The sequence below is a fragment of the Protopterus annectens genome, chromosome 5.part0, assembly GCF_019279795.1.
Source record: "Protopterus annectens isolate FY-2018-M chromosome 5.part0, PAN1.0, whole genome shotgun sequence".
Classification (NCBI taxonomy): Eukaryota; Metazoa; Chordata; order Ceratodontiformes; family Protopteridae; genus Protopterus; species Protopterus annectens.
This window is the reverse complement of record NC_056735.1, coordinates 632407835-632427358: the sequence shown is the minus strand read 5'-3', so window position 1 is coordinate 632427358 and position 19524 is coordinate 632407835. Positions and strand designations below refer to the sequence as shown.

Genomic DNA, 19524 nt, shown 5'->3' with positions numbered 1-19524 from the left:
TTGCCAAGGCCTTTGACACCATCCCCCACTCTGGAATCATAGATAAACTTACTAAGTTGGGCATTAATCCCTATGTCACCCAATGGGTTGCTAAATGGCTTACTGATAGAACCCACACTGTAAAAGTAGCCGACTCCAAATCCAGCTCCAGACAAGTGACAAGTGGAGTACCTCAGGGTTCAGTCCTGGGGCCGCTCTTGTTTGGCATCTACTTCTCTGAAGTACAGGTCAACACTAAGGGACTCTGGCTAACAAAGTTTGCAGATGACTGCAAACTGGGAGCCATTATTGAATCCTCAAATGATGTGGATACTCTACAAAAGGGCCTTACAGAAACAGATGCTTGGTGCCAGAGCCATGGGCTCAAGCTCAATTCCAAGAAATGTATTGTTATCCCCTTTGGGAAAAAACATGTATCCATGAATTACCATATAGGTGGCAGTACACTAAACACAGAAAGTGTGATAAGAGACTTAGGGACACAGGTGGACAGTGGTCTCACCTTCGATAACCACATCGCCACAACAGTCAGGAAATCCTTCTATGTGGCACACCTCATCACGAAGGGCTTTGTCCCACTGTACTCATCCCTCATTAGACCCATTATAGAATACAACGCCCCATTTGGTATGTACCTCTCAAAACATCTGCAACAACTGGAAAGGCCTCAGAAATACCTCACTAAAAGAATCACAGGCCTAAAGCAGATGCCCTACACTGACCGCCTTAAAAACTCCAGCTATACTCTGTCGCATATCGTCTACTCAGAGGCGATCTCTGCTTAACATACAAGGCCATGTCAAACCCAGAGCTGTTGGACATGCTACACTTAAAGAAATCCCAATCCCTCAGAGCTACACGCTCCAGGGATCTAAACCTTGTCATCACAATAAACAAAACATGCTGGAGGGATAGGTTCCTGACCCAGAGACTCCCCAGACTCTGGAATAAATTGCCCATACATGTCAAGCAGAGTGCCTCTTTGGACCTCTTCAAGAGGAAACTTGACAACTGGATGGGAGAAAGGAAATTCACCCCAGGGATCACGTCAGTCGCCCTGCTAGACAGGGGTCCAGGAAAGTAAATAATGTGGAAAGAAATAGCCAGGGAATTGTTATGGCTAGGCTTGTATAGGCCCTAGGGCTGATAGCCTAGTACCAACCTATGAACCTATGAACCTATAAATCTGTTCCCGAGGTGTGGTAAGCACTGGGCAAAAAATTTGCCTCTCCAGTGCATTTTATTTATGTGCTGGTGATGATCTGAGTCCTTAGTTATGGTATTAGTGAAGATGTTTGACTTGCAAACATACAGGAAAGCAAAGAGGATGAAGTCCCTAATGGAGCAGAATTAAAGGCATAGATCACCCCCACAACAGTCTATAAGAAATTGAGTAAAGGAATAGCACTAAGCCTTTCTTGGTAGCTCATGGACTTCAGACCAACAATCTTCTTAGTTAGGATCCTCTGGAGCTTTGCCAGTTGTTTAATCTCTAAAAAGGTACATCCTCAAAGGGGTGTTGCATTCAATATTTGGTCTAATTAGGGGTGCATACAAGGGGATGATAACTTCTTTTGACTCACGTTATATGCCTTTATGTATAAGCTGTGTTAAATGGAAGAAATTCCTAACCACTGTTACTATATGTTGGTTGAAGGCGAGGGAGTTATTGAGCCAGATTCAAAGACTGATGACTGCTATCATTCTGGAGTGTGGTACTGGCTACACTGTACATTAAAGGAGAGAGCTCTTTATCAAATGTAACAATGCTACCCATTTTCCAATTTTGGCTATTTTCTGTACACAGCTTACTTATGAGTATCAGCTCTTTCTGTAGTGGATGGGCATCAGATGGAGATTTGACAATAATGTCCAGTTTGCATTAATCTGAAATTTACTTAGCTAAAGGTCTTCACTCATGGTCTGCAGACTGATGAAGTATATGCTGAAAAGGAGGGGTCCTGGTACTGAGCCCTCTCTACACCACTAGTTGCCTTCATACTTTCCAAGGAGTTGCCACTACCTTAACTATGAGGGTTTTATCTTTCCACCAATTGTCTGTTTACCTCACTATGCATGGATCTTCTTTTAAGGCACTTAGTTTATTAATGATGCCAACATGGGGTATAGAGTTTAATGCTTTGACCAGATATAAATAAGCTGTGTGAACAGAATGACTGCCATCTACAGTCTGTATAACTCTCTCAAAGAAGTTAACTAAACTGAGTAGACAGGATCTCCCTTTGACAAAGACAAACTGTTGTGGATCTAGCCTAGTAATGTTTTTGATATCATAATTTATAAGGTCAAATACAATGCCTTCCATTGTTTTGCAAATCAGACTAGTCAGGTTAATAGGCTAATAATGGGATTAGAGTTCAGCAGGTCTATAGTAGGCTCACCTTTGTGCAAGAACTTTACCAAAGCAGTTCTCCATGATTCAGGTCAAATTATGTAGCTAAGCTCAGGATAAGCAATTTAAGGAGGGGTTAAAGAAAGGTATGTGTCTATGCAAATTATCAGGCTTCAAAGAAGTAGTATTTTTGGTCTTGGACAGCATCTTCACTATCTATTCCTTTGTAATAGGAGGATGCAGAAGAGATTCAGGAATTTAAAGAATTAAAATATTTTGAGATAAAGTTTGCAATAAATCTGTCTGCAACTACATTTCCTGTGCCTAATGGGTCTGACTGTGTGGTACCAATTTGGATAGGGTTATAACAGTGCTGGATACTATTTCTTAGTTTCCTAATGTAGTTAAAGGAGGATTATTTTTGGCTTCAGAAGCTAATTTAAGTTCATGATTTGCCTTAAGGAGATCTTATAGTAACATTTAGCTTCTTACTGATATTCTTGAGTCAGTCATTATTATGAGAGGTTTACATATACAGTGTGATTTAAGAAGTTTTTTTTCCTCTTGTTATACAGTTAATTTAAGTTGATGGACCATGAGGGTGGTCTATTCTTAAAGATCCAATCCAAAGCACTGAAAGACTATAATAAAAAGCCTTACTGTTTTTTCTGTTCACATATTTGGGTTTCCAATAGCAAAATGAAGCACTCTAAGCTTTTTACCACAAGAAATGGAGACTAAACATCTGCCATCATATTCTCTAGACAGGGATGTTTGGATGATTTCAATAACGCCTTTTGGTAGCACATAAAAAGCAGACAGACATTTGGTCATTAGTCAGAAGCCCTGGTGTTCTCTTCCACTTCCCCAAAATGTGTGAAAGAGCAGAAGAATACTGTCTGTCAAATAATTGCAAAGCAGTTAGTTTTCTCACAGACCGAATAAAAAAAATAAATAAATAAATGCATGCATACATACATACATACATACATACATTCTCTCAACTGTTTGTTATTAATGTAGGACAAGTCTTCAATGTAATAATTAAGCCATGTTTGCAGATTGAAGTCAATACACACTAAAAGGCACATAAATTGAAAGAGAAATCCAGTATTCATTCAGTGTCCAATTTCTGGCTTTGGTGCGACATTTTAAGGCTAATTTTATGTTAAAAAGCTTGCATACAGGGAAAGTTCTGTTACATTAATAATTTCAAGCCCAAAGATGCAATCAAGAAAATGGTTAGGCTTTTTGTTATATTGTTTTATAACTTTAAACTTGATTGTTACACTTCCCAGCATATCTAGAATTAATAGGGATAGCCAGGTAAAGGAACTCCTTTATATCAAGAGAGGCTGTATCAGTGCTGAGTCTGGTGATGTTTAAAGGATAGTTGGTTGGCATGTCATAGAGTTTGAGAAGAAGTGTCAGTTTCAAATTCTTGAATTTAGAGTACTTGGATTTCTAAATGCAGCGATTTTAGTGCTTTTGAAAGAGATGGTTATAACTTTATGATCAGGAAAAATAACAAGGTGGTACATGTAGTAGTTATATTAGACCAGGTCATTAATATTAAGCTCTTTCATTGGTTTGTTAAATATCTGTTCTTATGAATTTTTATGTATTAAATCTAAAAGTCTCTGGACATACTCAGTGTTGGGGGTACCGGTGCTCCAGCTTTTTGAAGGATAGTTGAAATCTCCCATTATAAAGATATTTTTGGTAACAGGTAGTTGCCCAAGTTAATTTAGAAATGTTAAGAGGTTGTTAGAGGGCATGGAGTGTGTCATGCACCACAGTGTAAATTGATAGTTTGTTTTGTTCAGGGTAGTTTGGAATTCAAACAGTTCATTTTGTCAGTTTCTGAGAATCTGTCGAGAAATTATGTGGTCCTTCACCAGTATGGAAATACCACAGTAATTTATCAGTTTGTTTTAACATCTTTATTCAATTATCTCATTTTTAACTGTTACATAGATATATATATATATATATATATATATATATATATATATATATATATGGATGAATAGAAAAGAAGACAAAGCATAACAGTTTCCATTGTTATTGTCAAGCAGTATACATATATGTTTGCTTTTTAACAATTTTCATTCATTTCAGCATTACATAAATTGTTTGGTTCCTGACTTCTTTTAAACCTTACTTCTTCTGAACATCATAATAAAAAGAAGCGTACCAGGACCAGGAAAAACCCAAAAGTTATATAAAATGTATAAGTCAAAGATATCAAGTAGGCTGAAGCTGTTGTATAAAAATATATACGTTAATAAAATAAATAAAAACAGATAAGCGCTTTTGCGATGTTATCACTTCTTCAGACCATAAGACATACACTCCAACAAAACATTTAAAAACAACCCTTTGGCCAATCAAAATGAAACTGTTAATCATATGACATAAAAGTGTGATTTAGACCTCTTCTTTTTAAAGCAAGCTTTAATGAAATAGCACTGTTGAGTCCTGGGAACACATCTGCTCTAAAATCTAAGATCCATTTCAACTCCAAAAATTCAGTTTCATTATTGACATCACCTTTCCTAATATTAATATTAAATTGCTGCAGAACTAAAAACTTACATTTGTGAGTGCCATCAAAATCTAACACATGCTTAGCTAGTGCATTATTGGGTTTTCCATTCCGTATATCATTAATCTGTTCCAATATACGTTCCTTAAGGGTACGGTTTGTCTTCCATATGTAGAACATTTCACATGCTATACATTGCACCACATATACAAGATTACTTCTATTACAATCTGCATGAAAATGAAAATTTATGTCTTTAGATATTCTAGGATGAATGATGGAAGTGGTGGACCAAATAAACCTACATGCCTTGCAAGACCTGCAGGCATAACTGCCTTGACATTCAGATTATATCCTAGTAGGCCTAGATTGTTTATAGCATAGGCATTGTTTTGTGGGGTATCACCAACAAATTTACTTATATTTTCGTCCATCATTAAAATTGGCCAATTCTTCTTCGTAACGTTACATACAAAATTAATATTGCTAAAAAAAGTTAAAACCATTCTATTTTTATCAAACTTATTGGCTAGTTGTGAGTTAGTTTGTTGCATCTCAGGCTTACTAGAAAAATAAGGCATAACTAAATGTAGTTAAGTATCAAGTTTTTAGATTAATGAGTCTACATACTGATGCTTCATCTTTAAGCAGAGCCTTAGATGCTTTACGCATTGAACTACTGGAAAGGGGATACAGCACAGGAGTAATAGAGTGGGCCATAGAAGAAGTTAGTATGAAAAGAGTTAAGTCTTATTTTTCTAGTAAGCCTGGGACACAACAAAGTAACTCACGACTAGCCAATGAGTTTTATAAAAATAGAATGGTTTTAACTTATTCTAGCAATATTAATTTTGTATGTAACATTATGAACAAAAATTGGCCAATTTTTATGACGGACGTAAATATAAGTAAAGTTGTTGGTGATACCCCACAATGTGTTTTTAGGAATAATAAAACTTTAAAACAACGCCTATGCTATAAACAATCTAGGCTTACTAGGATACAACTGAATGTCAAGGCACTTATGCCTGCAGGTCTTGCAAGGCATGTAGGTTTATTTTGTCCACCACTTCCATCATTCATCCTAGAATATCTAAAGACATCAGTTTTTGTTTTTATGCAGATTGTAATAGCAGTAATCTTGGATATATGGTACAATATACAGCATGTGAAATGTTCTACATAGGGAAGACAAACCATACCCTTAAGGAACATATATTGGAACATATTAATGATATATGGAATGGAAAACTGAATAATGCACTAGCTAAGCATGTGTTAGATTTTGATGACACTCACAAATTTAAGTTTTTAGTTCTGCAGCAATTTAATATTAATATTAGGGAAGGTGATGTCAATAATGAAACTGAATTTTTGGAGTTGAAATGAATCTTAGATTTTAGAGCAGATGTGTTTCCAGGGCTCAACAGTGCTATTTTTTTAAAGCCTGCTTTAAAAAGAAGAGGTCTAAATCACTGATTTATGTCATATGATTAACATTTTCATTTTGATTGGCCAAAGGGTTGTTTTTAAATGTTTTGTTGGAGTGTATACCTTATGATCTGAAGAAGCGATAACATCACAAAAGTGCTTACCTGTTTTTATTTATTTTATTAAAGTATATATTTTTATACAACATCTTCAGCCTACTGGACATTTTTGACTAATACATTCTTCTGAACATCAGTCTGCATGCATTGGTCCCACATATTCCATTTATTTCTATGAAATGTATTCCTTCCATTTTCTAAAGATTTTATCTTCTGTTGTTTTATCCCCTTTACAATATCCACAACTTCCTAATATATTTTAATATCCATTTTTCTGGTAATTGCTTTTTGGCAACCAATAATTTTTATCTCAGCAAATACTTACTATGTCTAGGCAATTCAGATCCTATATCCCAGCTAAAAAGAATAATTTTCTTACTTACAACAATTTGTTCTCCAGCATTTCTGTGAAAGTACTCTGTCGCAAGCCAATACACCCCCTCCCAAAGAAATTTGCAGGATGGGCTCTGTAAGAGTAAATCTATGTGGTGGAAGTAACCTAAAACAAGGTACAGTACGTATTGCATATAACTGTGGATTTTGGAAAGCCAAGCAGGATATTTTTTGTTTCTACTCTCAATAAAACTTATATTATCTCTGTATTTGGTGTGTTTGAAGGTCTTACAATATGCATGTTATGTAAGTAGATACACACACAGACACCAACACAGAGCAACATGTTATAAAATATGAATTCAGTACATCATGCAAAATCAATTCTAATTTAATCTGCTGATAAATATTACAATTAAGCAAATTCCAGCAGAATACAAGGTCTCCAAAAATATAGCACATGCTGTAAAATCCAGTCTCCCTATACCAGACAGTGTGTACAATATAAATGTGATTCACTGACTGACAAATTCCAATGCATTATGCACTTTAAGTTATAATACTTTAATATAAAATTCATGAATAACGGCATAATTACAACCAATTTATCATTGCTTTCTACTCTCTACTCTGTGTCGGGGTCCCGACTCCAAGAAATGTTGCATTTGCTGCTAAATTTATATACACACACACACACACATATATATATATATATATATATATATATATATATATATATATATATATATATATGTATATGTGTGGGTGTGTATTTATTTATATTTTTTTATTTTTTTATTTTATTTTACATTTGTTGACTGGGAATGTTTGACTACAGCAAAGTCCAATTTCAGTGGAGGCCTGAGGAGAAAAGCTCCAGGATAAGCAATACAGATAAAATAATGATAAAAAATACACAGATAAAGCTAACAATAACAATAGTTACAAATTCATTGCGATAGAGTACAGAAATGAGTACACAGGTTCATAATAGCCTAGAGTTATATTTCAGCTTAAAATTCCTCTGGAAGAGGTAGGAGACTCTTAACAGTTGCTGGTAAAGAAGAAAATAACATTCCAATGAGTAGCTTAGTCAGGTTTATCACAATGACATTGCCAATTATATTCCAGGTGTTGTTTAATTGCAGTTTTAAATTGGGCTAGGGAGGGGAGCAGGGTTATTTCAGAAGGTAGTGGATTCCAGATTCGACCTATCGAGTTTACTAAAGGGCAATACCAGCAGCATTGTTAATTTTAGTATGAATCTGCAGATTATTTGAGGAACGGAGCAGTCTTGGGTTGTTTTGGGGGAGGATGAAATTACTAAGGGCTAGTGTATTTTCAGGTTTGTGGAGGATTTTGTTAGTCATGATCAGGGCATTATATTGAATAAGATTAGATAGTTCCAGCCATCCAAGCTGTTTAAGGTTGATGCAGTGATGGGTTCTAAAAAGCAAGCCTGTTACAAACCTGGAAATGTGATTGTAACAGGTTGTAAGTTTGTTACGATTAGTTTTATTAAGATTAATGAGAAGGGAGGATGCATATAAGAGCTTTAAAAGGAGGTGTGATTAGGCTATAGCCACCTTGGCTGTTCTAGTGAGGAAGGCTTTGATTCTATACAGTGACCCAATTTTCCTATTGATATTCTTGATGGTTTGATTTACATGGTGGTCAAAGTTTAAGTTATTATCAATAATGACTCCCAGCAATTTTGTGTGAGGGTCAGGGGAGATAAGTGTCCCATCTTTTGCATTTATGGTAAAGGTGAAGGGTACAGACTTTTGGGTAGGTGGAAAAAGGAGTAATTTAGTTTTTCTGGGATTAAGTAAAAGCCGACGGATGGAGAGCCAATTTTCTACAGTAGTAAATGTAGTGTGGGTATCAGTCTCTAACTCAGTGGTAGTAGTAGCAGAGCAAATCAAGGTGGAGTCATCAGCGTATTGGATACAGCTGACGTTATGAATGACAGTGGGCAAGTCATTAATAAAGATTGAGAACAGTAGTGGACCTAATATGGACCCTTGAGGTACTCCAAGGGTGTTTGGTAGTAGTTTGGAAAGCTTATATTGCCAGAGGACTGCCTGTTGTCTCTCTTTTAGAAAGGATGAGAATTAGAGAAGGGCATTAGAGTCTAGGCAAAAAGTTTGCAGGGTACAAATTAGAAGTTGTTGATCAACCATATGCAATGTCTTGAAAAGATCCAAGAAGAGGGCAGAGGATGTTCAGTTGTTGTTGTGGTTATTGTTTATGATGTTGGTAAATGTCATTAGGGCTGATGTGGTACTATGATGAGGGCAGAAACCATGCTGGGTATTAGCCATTAGGTGATTCTGAATAAGATATTGCATGAATTGTTTATGAATACATTACTCCATGATCTTAGCCAGAAGGGAGAGTATAGCTATGGGTCTATAGTTAGAGTATTCAGTAAAGGAACCACCTTTATGTAAGGGAATTACATAGGATGTTTTCCAGATGACAGGAATACAGGCTTCTGATATAGTGCAGTTCATTAGAATGGAAATTGGGTAGGCAATAGTATCAGCAGAGATTTGAAGGAACTCAGCTGGGAGTTGGTCAGCGACAAGTGTGGAGGGTTTTAATTTTTTTAGCAGACTACGGATAAAAGAAGTAGAGACAGGCTTAAAGCAGAATGAGAGTTGACTATTAGAGGTGGGGATATTAGTATCAGGGGGGCTAGGAGGTAAATGGGTGGCTAGTACTTGAATTGTTTCTGTAAAGAAATGGTTAAAACTATTTGCTACCTCCTTTTTGCCTGGATGTAGTAACTTGTTCAGCCCAAACCAAAACTTTTGAGGATTTTTCTGATTGTCTGTCTGTAACCTGCAATAGTATTGTTTTTTATCAAGTAGGATAAGTCTTTTGGTTTCATTCCTAGCGTGCCTATATATATTATGATCATGGGGATCTTTAGTGAGGTGCCAGGTGGCCCAAAGTTTATTTCTGCAGGTTATTTTTAGTCTGGACTCCTTAGAAAGCCAAGGAACTTTTTTACCATTAGTTCTCTTTAGGCGAGCAGGTGCACGTAGATCTAGAATTTCAAGGAATTTATTGTTAAAATAGTTGACAGCTACCTCTAGGGGGAGGTACTTAAGCTTAGTCCAGTTGCAGGAGTTAAGTTCTAGTTGAAATTTGTCAGGATTAAAGTTATTTTTGCTTCTAACTTTTCTGAGTAAAGGTTGTTGTGGGGTAGTGGCCTTGTGTTTAATTATGTAAGTGAGGAGGTGGTCACTTAGGCCCTCAGGGAGGGTGCCTGCAGTGTACATTTGGGGGTTACTGTTTATGAGTATCCAGTCTAATATAGTATCTTTATATATATATATATATATATATATATATATATATATATATATACATATACATATAGGTCCACTTCAAAATACTGACTTTCAAAATACCTAAACTCAAAATACTGAGACCAAAATCTCTAAACCTCAAAATACTGAAAACTCAGAATAATGAAAACACACAGGATACCAACACTTATTATGTTCCATCACAAGTACATACTGAAACAAATAAAACACAAACCATATTACTCTTCTAGTATTTTTTTTAGTGTAGTGAATTCCAATCTCATATATTTAAGTAGCAGGGGGTTTGGGGGGCTTGTCCCCCACATGGGGGGTGCAGGAGGGCTTGCCCCCCCGCCTATACTTGCAGAAGAATAATGTTTCTGTATTTAGTTCTGCTGCAATATAGTTGTGTTGCTGTATTGTGGGGTTTTTTTGATATTTTGAGTTTCAGTATTGTGAGTTTTCAGTATTTTGAGCTTTACAGATTTTGGTCTCAGTATTTTGAGTTTAGGTATTTTGAAAGTCAGTATTTTGAGGTGGACCGATATATTTATATATATATATGTATATACATAAATATATGTATATATATATATATATATATATGTATATATATATATATGTATATACATATATATATATATGTATATATATATATATGTATATATATATATATATATGTATATAGATATATATATAGATATATAGATATATATATATATATATATATATATATATATATATGTATATATATATATGTATATATATATATATATATATATATATATATATATATATATATGTATATATATATATATATATATATATGTGTGTGTGTGTGTGTGTATGTGTCAATATATATATAAATATATATATGTGTGTGTGTGTGTGTATGTATGTGTATGTATGTATATATGTATATATATATATATATATAGAGAGAGAGAGAGAGAGAGAGAGATTTGCTTATTTAGAAGGCTGTTCCTCCTAGCACAGTCCATTTTTACAGGAGAAAGGTTTCACGTGCAAAGAATATTTAACTAACAATTCTCATACAGACACAATTAAAGGCACTGCTTAGGAAAAGCAACAGTGTATTATTTATTTATTTACTACTTAATAACTGTGTAAATGACCCTTTTCACTCATGACCCAGACATAGAAATGCAGCAGATTAAGACAGCAAAATATTTACAAAGTTGCATATCAAAACAGAAATAACGAAGGAAAACATTTCACTGACTGTTACTTAATAAAGATACAGATATGTCCACAAAGAAATATTCTCAGATTAGACTTTCAAGATTGCAACACATGATCAACAGCTTAATTTCAACTCTCTCAGTGTGAAAAAAGAAACTGAGAGGTAAGGGGGCGGCCACAGTGGTGGGGGCGGCCACGGTGGTGCAGCAGTTAGCGTTGCCACCTCACAGCAAGAGGTTCTCCGGTTCGATTCTCAGCTGGGGTGCCTTCTGTGCAGAGTCTGCATGTCCTCCCTGTGGTTGTGTGGGTTTCCTCCGGGTGCTCAGGTTTCCTCCCACATCCCAAAGATATGCTGTAGGTGGACTGGATACTCTAAATTAGCCCTAGGTGTGAGTGTGTGTGGCTTCTGTGGAAGGTTGGGCGCTGGGCTGGCAACTCAACACCATAAAAACTCTGCCAATCATCAGCGGACAGGTGATCCTCTGTGGCGACCCCTAACCGGGAAAAAGCTGAAAGAAGAAGAAGAGGTAAGGGACAGTAACTGTGCCAGTTTTATTAAATTCAGTTACTAGCTAGCAAGTACACTGCTTGAATGGCAAGAAAGATGAAAATTAGAGAGCCTGAAAGAAACGTGACTAGAAAAGGTGAAGAGAAAAAACATTGACTGGAAAGAATTCTTCAGCTGTTCAGCAAAAAGCAGTTAGGTCTAGCTTTAGTGAAAGACATGGCTTCCAGTAGTCTAGAGGAATGAATAAATCAAGTATGCTAAAAGTTGATTACAATTGAAACATTGAAAGAGTATATCAACTCAAATAACAGAATGCTGGAAAAAATGGAAAGTTTTAAACAGCTATTAAGATGAACTTGTAAAACTGCAAAAATTGGAGGTCAAATGAAGAAAAGGTTGGCTGAATATGAGACTGTTCAAGAACAGCTGTTTCAAAAAATGGTAGAGTTACAGGACACAGCACACAGAGAAAACCTGAGATTCTCTGCTGTACCAGATAAACTGGAATGAACAAACTGTATTAATTTTATGAAAGCCCAAATAAGCAACTGGATTGGTACTCCACAGCAGGATTTATTAATTAGTGGGCACTTCATGTATATACTCCAAACACGGCCATGAAAAAGCAGTCAAGCTTTGCATTAGTAAAGATGCTATCATACCAGCAGAAAGAATTAATCCTTACAAAATTGTGGCAGAAAGGCAAAGTAATAAAAAATGGAGATAGTAAAGTGCTTGTGGAAAATGATTGTATACTGTACACCAGGCAGAACAGAAGCAAACTTATCCCAATATTCAGAGAGTATTGAAAGGCAGGTGGGAGATTTAAGATGCTGTATCTAGCTGTCTTCAGGATATTTTTTACCTGAAGGAAGAAATTATTTTTGATGCAAAACAGTCTAAGGAAGAAATACAAAAAAAACATGCCCAACAAAAAGTGAAACATCAAACAGAAGGGGACTCTGCTTCTCATTCTCCTGATAACTGAGCTCATAGAAATACTTTGCCAGTGAAACCTTTTCTAATGTTCCAAGGGAAAATATTTAATAGACAGAAAAAAGCACATGTGTTGACTAGAAGATTTGGGAATACTTCAGAATTGAACCAGAGTCTGGGATTGGTAGATAGAGAGGATTGAACCAGAGTATGGGATTGGTAGATAGGGAGGAACAGGAAGAAGACTAGCAACACTTTAATTAGTGAATAAATGTGATTTAATGAAGCACCAATCACATTTGTGAAATATAACCTTACAAGAAAAAAATGGAAAGATTAGACTTTTGTTGACGTTGCAAAATTTGTTGTGGCTTGAAAAGCATATACCCCACTTCATGTGATTAATGCTTGGAAGGACACTAAAAGGAAATGGAAAATGTAACTATAGGTAAAACAGTTTTTGTTATTAACAATATTTGTATAAAAAATGTAATGATATAAATTGCATGTTATATAGTAAAGCATTTTCAGTTACTGTCATATGTGATAAAGAAAATAAAAGTAAACAAATGCCTTCTTTCTTATTTTTTGTTTTAAGAAATGTAGGTATTACAATGTAAACAGAGAAGAGAAGAAATGTTGGATAAAAGCATGCTTAGGTTAATATGCTGTAATATTGAGTTGTTGAATGGGGTGTAAAAGTGCACAGATTATAATAAATGTTTTCTCCTCCTTTTGATTAGGTGAATGTCTATATTAAAATCCTTTAATCTATTAAAAATGTTTTTGTGCAAATACATAAATGAGAGAACACTGAATGCAAAGAAAAGTTTCCTTTAGCAAATACATTTTCAGTGTGAGTTGAGATGTCTACAGCTGATGGCAACTGTACCTTTTGTTCTTGTGTTTCCATGTTGCCAAGCTAACTACAGGGGCAGGCAATAAAAGTCACATCGCTTTTTAAGGCTAAACATTAATGTTTTCAGAAATCATACAAGTTGTTTTTTACATCTGGGAGAGGAATAAAGATAAGACAAGAGCAGACAGTAATTAGTGTAATTAGGAGCACAGGCTATAACATGTGTCTTAGCATGGATAACCTTAGATTTAGGTTAGGCAATGGCTGTGTATGCAGCTGTCGATTTTGGATAATTGTTCCTATCAGGAGAATTAAATTTCAATATTTGAAGGTGTACACAGTTGTGTGTTTGTTTTGAGTTAATACATTATGGAGTTTTTTTGTGAGGGCTTTCATTAAAACAAAAAGTGTTGTAAATTGTGACATAGGTTCAAATGGAAACTACAAGAAAGAGCAGTATAAAAGATTAGCCTACCAAACATTAGTAACTGTATGCAATATAAAAGCTGGAAAAAAACATTTAAAAAGCTGTCATATATAATAAGGAAATAATAACTTAATAACTTAAGGCTACACTATCCATATTATTTTGTACAAGAATGGTCTCACAGGTATAGACAAAAAGGAAAAAGTATTGAATTATATTAAAATATAGAGTGCAAATAGCAATGATACAAGAGATGCATTTGGAATGAAGTGAGCATTTGAATATGATAAAGGAAGGATTTCTGGAGGGTTATTCAGCAGAGTATCAGGGACAAATGAAAAGGGGAGTATTTTACCAATTGTTACAGGAGCTTCAATAGTAATAGAAGAGAAACAAATAATAATGGTAGATCCGTGATAGTAAGGGCTATTGGCAATGGAGAAGGATTACACTGTCCTGTATTTATAGTCCACCAAAACCTGCTATTATGGAGCTTAAGAAAACTTTGGGAGAAATAATCAACTTTCAGTTGGGAGTATGACTTATAGGTGGGGACTGGAATTTGATTTGCAACAGTCAGAATGTATCTGGGGAGCCTAGAATGGAAAATATAACAAAAGAATTTAGATTTCTGCAGAAATTTATGAAAATATTTGGTATGGAAGACATGAATTCAGTACCAGGAACTCAGAATTTACATGTTATTCTCCAATGTACAATAACTAGGTTAAACTAGGCAGAAGTTATATTTCACTGGAATATGTGCTTTTAATTGAAAGCTTCGACACACATCAAATAATTAAATCAGATCATGTGCCAATAACAACTAAGATAAAAAAATGCAAGGTAATGAAGTAAAGTGGAAGGGTTCCAATCTGTTGGAAGAGACTGAAAAGATAATACAAAAAGTGAGAAACTAGAAGCTCTTGTTTACAGATAGGGATATCAATATATAAACAGTGAGAGTCCCTTTAGTTTAATATCTAGGTAAGGTCTATTTTTATCAACCAGATGACAAGATGTGGATAACAATTAATAAAGTGTTGAAAGAGTTGTTCTGATAGGGGAAGATGGTAATGGTAAAGTGGGTTAAGTTGGTCCTTCTAAAAGAACAAGGAGGTTCAGGATTACCAGATTTGAAGAGATATTTTAAAGCTACACAGTTAAGGCTCTTATACATAACACAAGCAGGAAGATGCAATTCAAAGTGGAAATGGATAATGATGAAGCAGAAGGGTAATTCAAGAAATAAGGAAAGAGTGGGATTTTGGATGCAGATCCTTAAGAATTGCATATATGTTAACAGATGATGGTGGAAGGGAAGAGGTTAAGCTCAGGTCAGCTTACCTTAAGAAAAATAGCCAGACATTTAATGACTTGATTTAGCAAACTGGAACAAGGACTGTTGTGGGTCAGCAAGTTTAAAATACCATGAAAACTCTACAAAAAAAATTTAAATAAAGCAAATCCATATATAAAATGACCTTTTATTAAGGAAAGATTCAAATAAAATATGGTAAGCGCTTTCATCTCATACCTAATGAAACTTCATCAGACAAACCAAATCGACATGAATAAAGTTTAAATGTGTAACAGAAGACATATCTCTCACTTGTTGCAATCAATCAATAGTGCAATACAAAAATGCAGAATTCATGGGTTCAATGTTCTTGGAGTTTTAAAAATGTGTTAAAAGTAATGCAGTAGCCAGGAATCAAACCCAGGTCAGCTACTTGAAAGGCATCTATACTCACCAACACTATACTATATAAACAGCACCGAACATGAGAGATGAAATAAGTGATACATAAATGTCACATCAAAAACTTTTAAAACACTGTAAATCATATAAATAACAATATAATAGGTAAACAATAATAGACATTTCAGATGTATAAATACAGTTAAATATTTAAAATGTTAAAACTACCTTTCTTGTGCTTTTAGTCTTAAAATACTAGTTATAGAAAGGTGATCATTCAAACTTGGCTAGTAATTAGCCCTTAGATATAACTGCCAGGCTAATTCCATTATCTCCAAAATGATAGTCCATGGTCCACCCCTTTCTCCCATCTTCACTACATCCAGTACAAAACACTTAAAAGTATGTTCTGTATACTCCATACAGTGCCTTACTAAAGCATTGGCTTCATCTTTTAATTTTACAGCTCTCAAATGCTCATAAATACATTTTTTAACTTCCTCTCCATCTTACTTATGTAGAAGCATGCACACGTACTGCACTGGATGCATTATTGCATTATTTTTTGTATTATATTATTGACCGGAGAGAGGTGTGCCTTCTGTTACACATTTAAACTTTATTCATGTCAGTTTGGTTTGTCTGGTAAAGTTTCATTAAATATGAGATGAAAGCGCTTACTATATTTTATTTGAATGTTTCCTTAATAAAAGGTAATTTTATATCTGGAGTTGCTTCATTTACAACATCTTTGTACATTTTCAAGGGATTTCAGACTTGATGACCCACTACAGTCCTTGCTCCAGTTTGCTGTTTTTGGTTTGTTCTGTTGCCCTTTGATTTTGTATGACTTGGTTTAGGCCACAAAGATTTTAGCACACAGGCCTGAATGCAGCTAGAGACACAATGTCTGGGGGAAAAAAGGGCTCTTGTTATCCTTAGTGGTGAACTAATTGCTACCCTGAGGTGTCAGAGAATGGATGGTTAATTTCTCCAGGAAGGATGAAAGTACTGAAATTGCTTTACAGTTTCCAGATGCTATATTAAGCCTACGTGTGTACTGTGACACATCTGTGCTAGATCCCAGTTCACCTTCTAGTGAATGGGGTAGTGTGGGAACCACAGAATCAGCTGACCAACTGTGATGTCACTCTATAGCCAGTATTGAAATTATTTTAGATATTAGTGACAGATGTGATAGTGACACTTAGCACTGTTAATGGAACTTACAACAAGGACACTCATACACTTCATCTTGCCTTGCTTTAGCAGGTAAGTAGGGAACAGTAATTCTTCAGTCAGTGAGGAAAATAGTGAGACTAGTAAAATATTGTTTCCTGTATCTGTCTGAGTCTTTCCGTTTGTGTTATTTTTTTATATTTCCTGTGAATTGAAACTCTGCTGTACATTGTAAATAGATATTCAGTATTTTCATGTATTTATGCTTCATTAGTCATTATTAAACATATCTATACCTTTCATTGTGGCTAGACTTTTAGAAAATAGTTTAACCTTGGAGAGTAATTGCATTTATTTGGTGACACTGTAGGCACCATGCTACTGAAAGTATTGCTGCTTGGCTAATACTACCATGTGTATAAGTATTAATTTTACTAAGAGCAACCAGGTACCCTGCTAAGAGCCTTAAGGTAGCTGACTGTTGGCAGTAAATCTAACTTATAGTGTGGGTGGAGGTGGCAGAGCTGATAAATCTGTGCCAGCCTTTCCCAGGTGTGTGTGTATGTGCGTGAAAATCATATCTCAAAGAGTGTATATGTCAGCTACTTGGAACAGGGACACAGAGCACTAGTTTCTGCAGAAAGAAAGATAGAGTCTTATTTGGGGCCTGGAGAGGAAAACCCAGCCACAGGATTGGATTGTGCTGATGTGTGCTCTTAAGGGAAATTGTGTTTGATGCAGAGAGCTACATCTGAAAATACTGTGTGTATCCATTTTTGTTCTAAGTGAATGTTCCCCACCAGTATCAGTAGTGAGGATTGAGGCTCCTTGATTACTGGCCCAGAGGAGGGACATCACACTAGGAACATGTTAACATGTTTTTTTATATAAATGTATATTTGCCATATTCTTAAGTGATAATTCAATAAAGTATTAAAAAAGAAATATTCTCACATGAGAAATATATGGCAGTGATTGTTACATAGCATCACTGGAACTAGCTGAGAAAGCAAATAAATGTTTTGAAGTGAAATAGAAGTTATGTTCTTACCATAACGTTCCATGTTAGTTGTCTTCTTCTCGCCTTCTTCTTGCTGGATGGGTTCGGAGCCGACCTCGGCTCCGACTCGGCCACTCTAAAAGCTCGAGAGTTGGTTCCACCGGCTCGAGGCTCCCCTTATATCCCACAATGCTAGGCGAGAGTTACCTCAGATCTCGTTTGTAAGCTAACCCCAGCTTATAACAGTAACAGTATAACTGTAAAACAGAATCCACCTCTAACAACAGGAAGAAAGAAGGGTGACCTACATCCTGAACCAAGAAATATGCATAATAGCATATGACTAAGAAAGAGGTGGTAGAAAGAGAGGTCACGATCACAACTCCTCTAGGTCTGTCCAGGCCAGGGGGAAGGAGGGTGGGACGCAAGAAGAAGGCGAGAAGAAGACAACTAACATGGAACGTTATGGTAAGAACATAACTTCTATATGTTAAGTTGTCTATCTCGCCTTCATTCTTGCTGGATGGGACCGCCCCTAGCACCTTGTCCCGGTGGCCTAACGGAACAGACTCCTGAGAACAGTGGAACCAAAGTTAGCTCTATGCCTAGAAGCTAAATCCAACTTGTAATGAGAAATAAAAGTGTGAGGAGTAGCCCAAGTAGCCGCTGCACAAATGGTGTCAATAGGCAGTCTGTCTTGGAAGGCTAAAGAAGTAGCCAAAGCTCTGGTGGAATGGGCTTTAGGTTTATTAGGCAATTTTTGTTGTCTAATTTCATATACCAGGGAAATCAAAGATGTTAGCCATCTGGATAATGATACCTTTGAAATTGAAAGTCCCTTTCTGCTTTCCGCATAGGAGACAAACAGCTGATCAGATTTTCTGAATTGTTTTGTCCTATCCAAGTAGTACCTTAATTGACGATGAACATCCAGGCAGTGTAATTTTTGTTCAGACCTATTGGAATACTCTGGGAAAAGACAGGAGGTCAATGCTTTGGTTTAGATTTGATGTTGAAACCACCTTAGGCAAAAAGGACGGGTTAGTTCGTAAGGATACTCTGTCCTTATGGAACAAAAGATAAGGAGAACGACAACTGAGTGCTTGAAGTTCTGAAACTCTTCTAGCTGATGTGATAGCCACCAGAAAGAGAGTTTTCCATGATAATAATTTCAAGGAACATGAAGCTGCAGGTTCGAAGGGGAAAGAATCAAAGAAGCAAGAACTAAATTTAGGTCCCAAGGAGAAGGAGGATTTCTTATAGGAGGTCTGAGAAGAAAAACTCCTTTCAAAAAGGCTTTGCAAAGTTTGTGGGACATTAGGGCAGATTCAGAAATACCCACATGGAAGTTAGAAATAGCTGCCAATTGAACCTTAAGAGTAGATGGAGATGAACCTGCATGGAAGAGTTCAGCTAGAAAATCAAGGACTAGTTGGATGGAAGCGGTGAAAGGATCGATGTCCTTTCCTTGTGCCCAATATGAGAAGCGTTTCCACTTACTCAAATAAATCTTTCGAGTGGAAGATTTATGGGAAGCTATCAATATATCTCTAACAGAGTGAGATAATTGAGGAAGCCTGGCTACGGTTGGAACTGGAGGAACCAA

General features: G+C 35.9%; 2 protein-coding genes across 2 annotated transcripts in view; one reads left to right on the top strand and one right to left on the bottom strand.

Annotated features, from left to right (window-relative positions):
* LOC122802178 overlaps positions 1-5335 on the bottom strand; it is a 215994-nt gene extending 210659 nt beyond the window's left edge. The window contains exons 1-2 of the mRNA XM_044071847.1: positions 5221-5335; positions 4952-5131 (exon numbers count right to left, since the gene is read on the bottom strand). Of these exons, the coding sequence (XP_043927782.1) occupies positions 4952-5131; positions 5221-5335 (295 nt within the window). The remainder of the gene's footprint in view (positions 1-4951; positions 5132-5220) is intronic.
* ASMTL (acetylserotonin O-methyltransferase like) overlaps positions 1-19524 on the top strand; it is a 1454724-nt gene that overhangs the window by 262564 nt on the left and 1172636 nt on the right. The gene's annotated exons all lie outside the window — the stretch shown is intronic.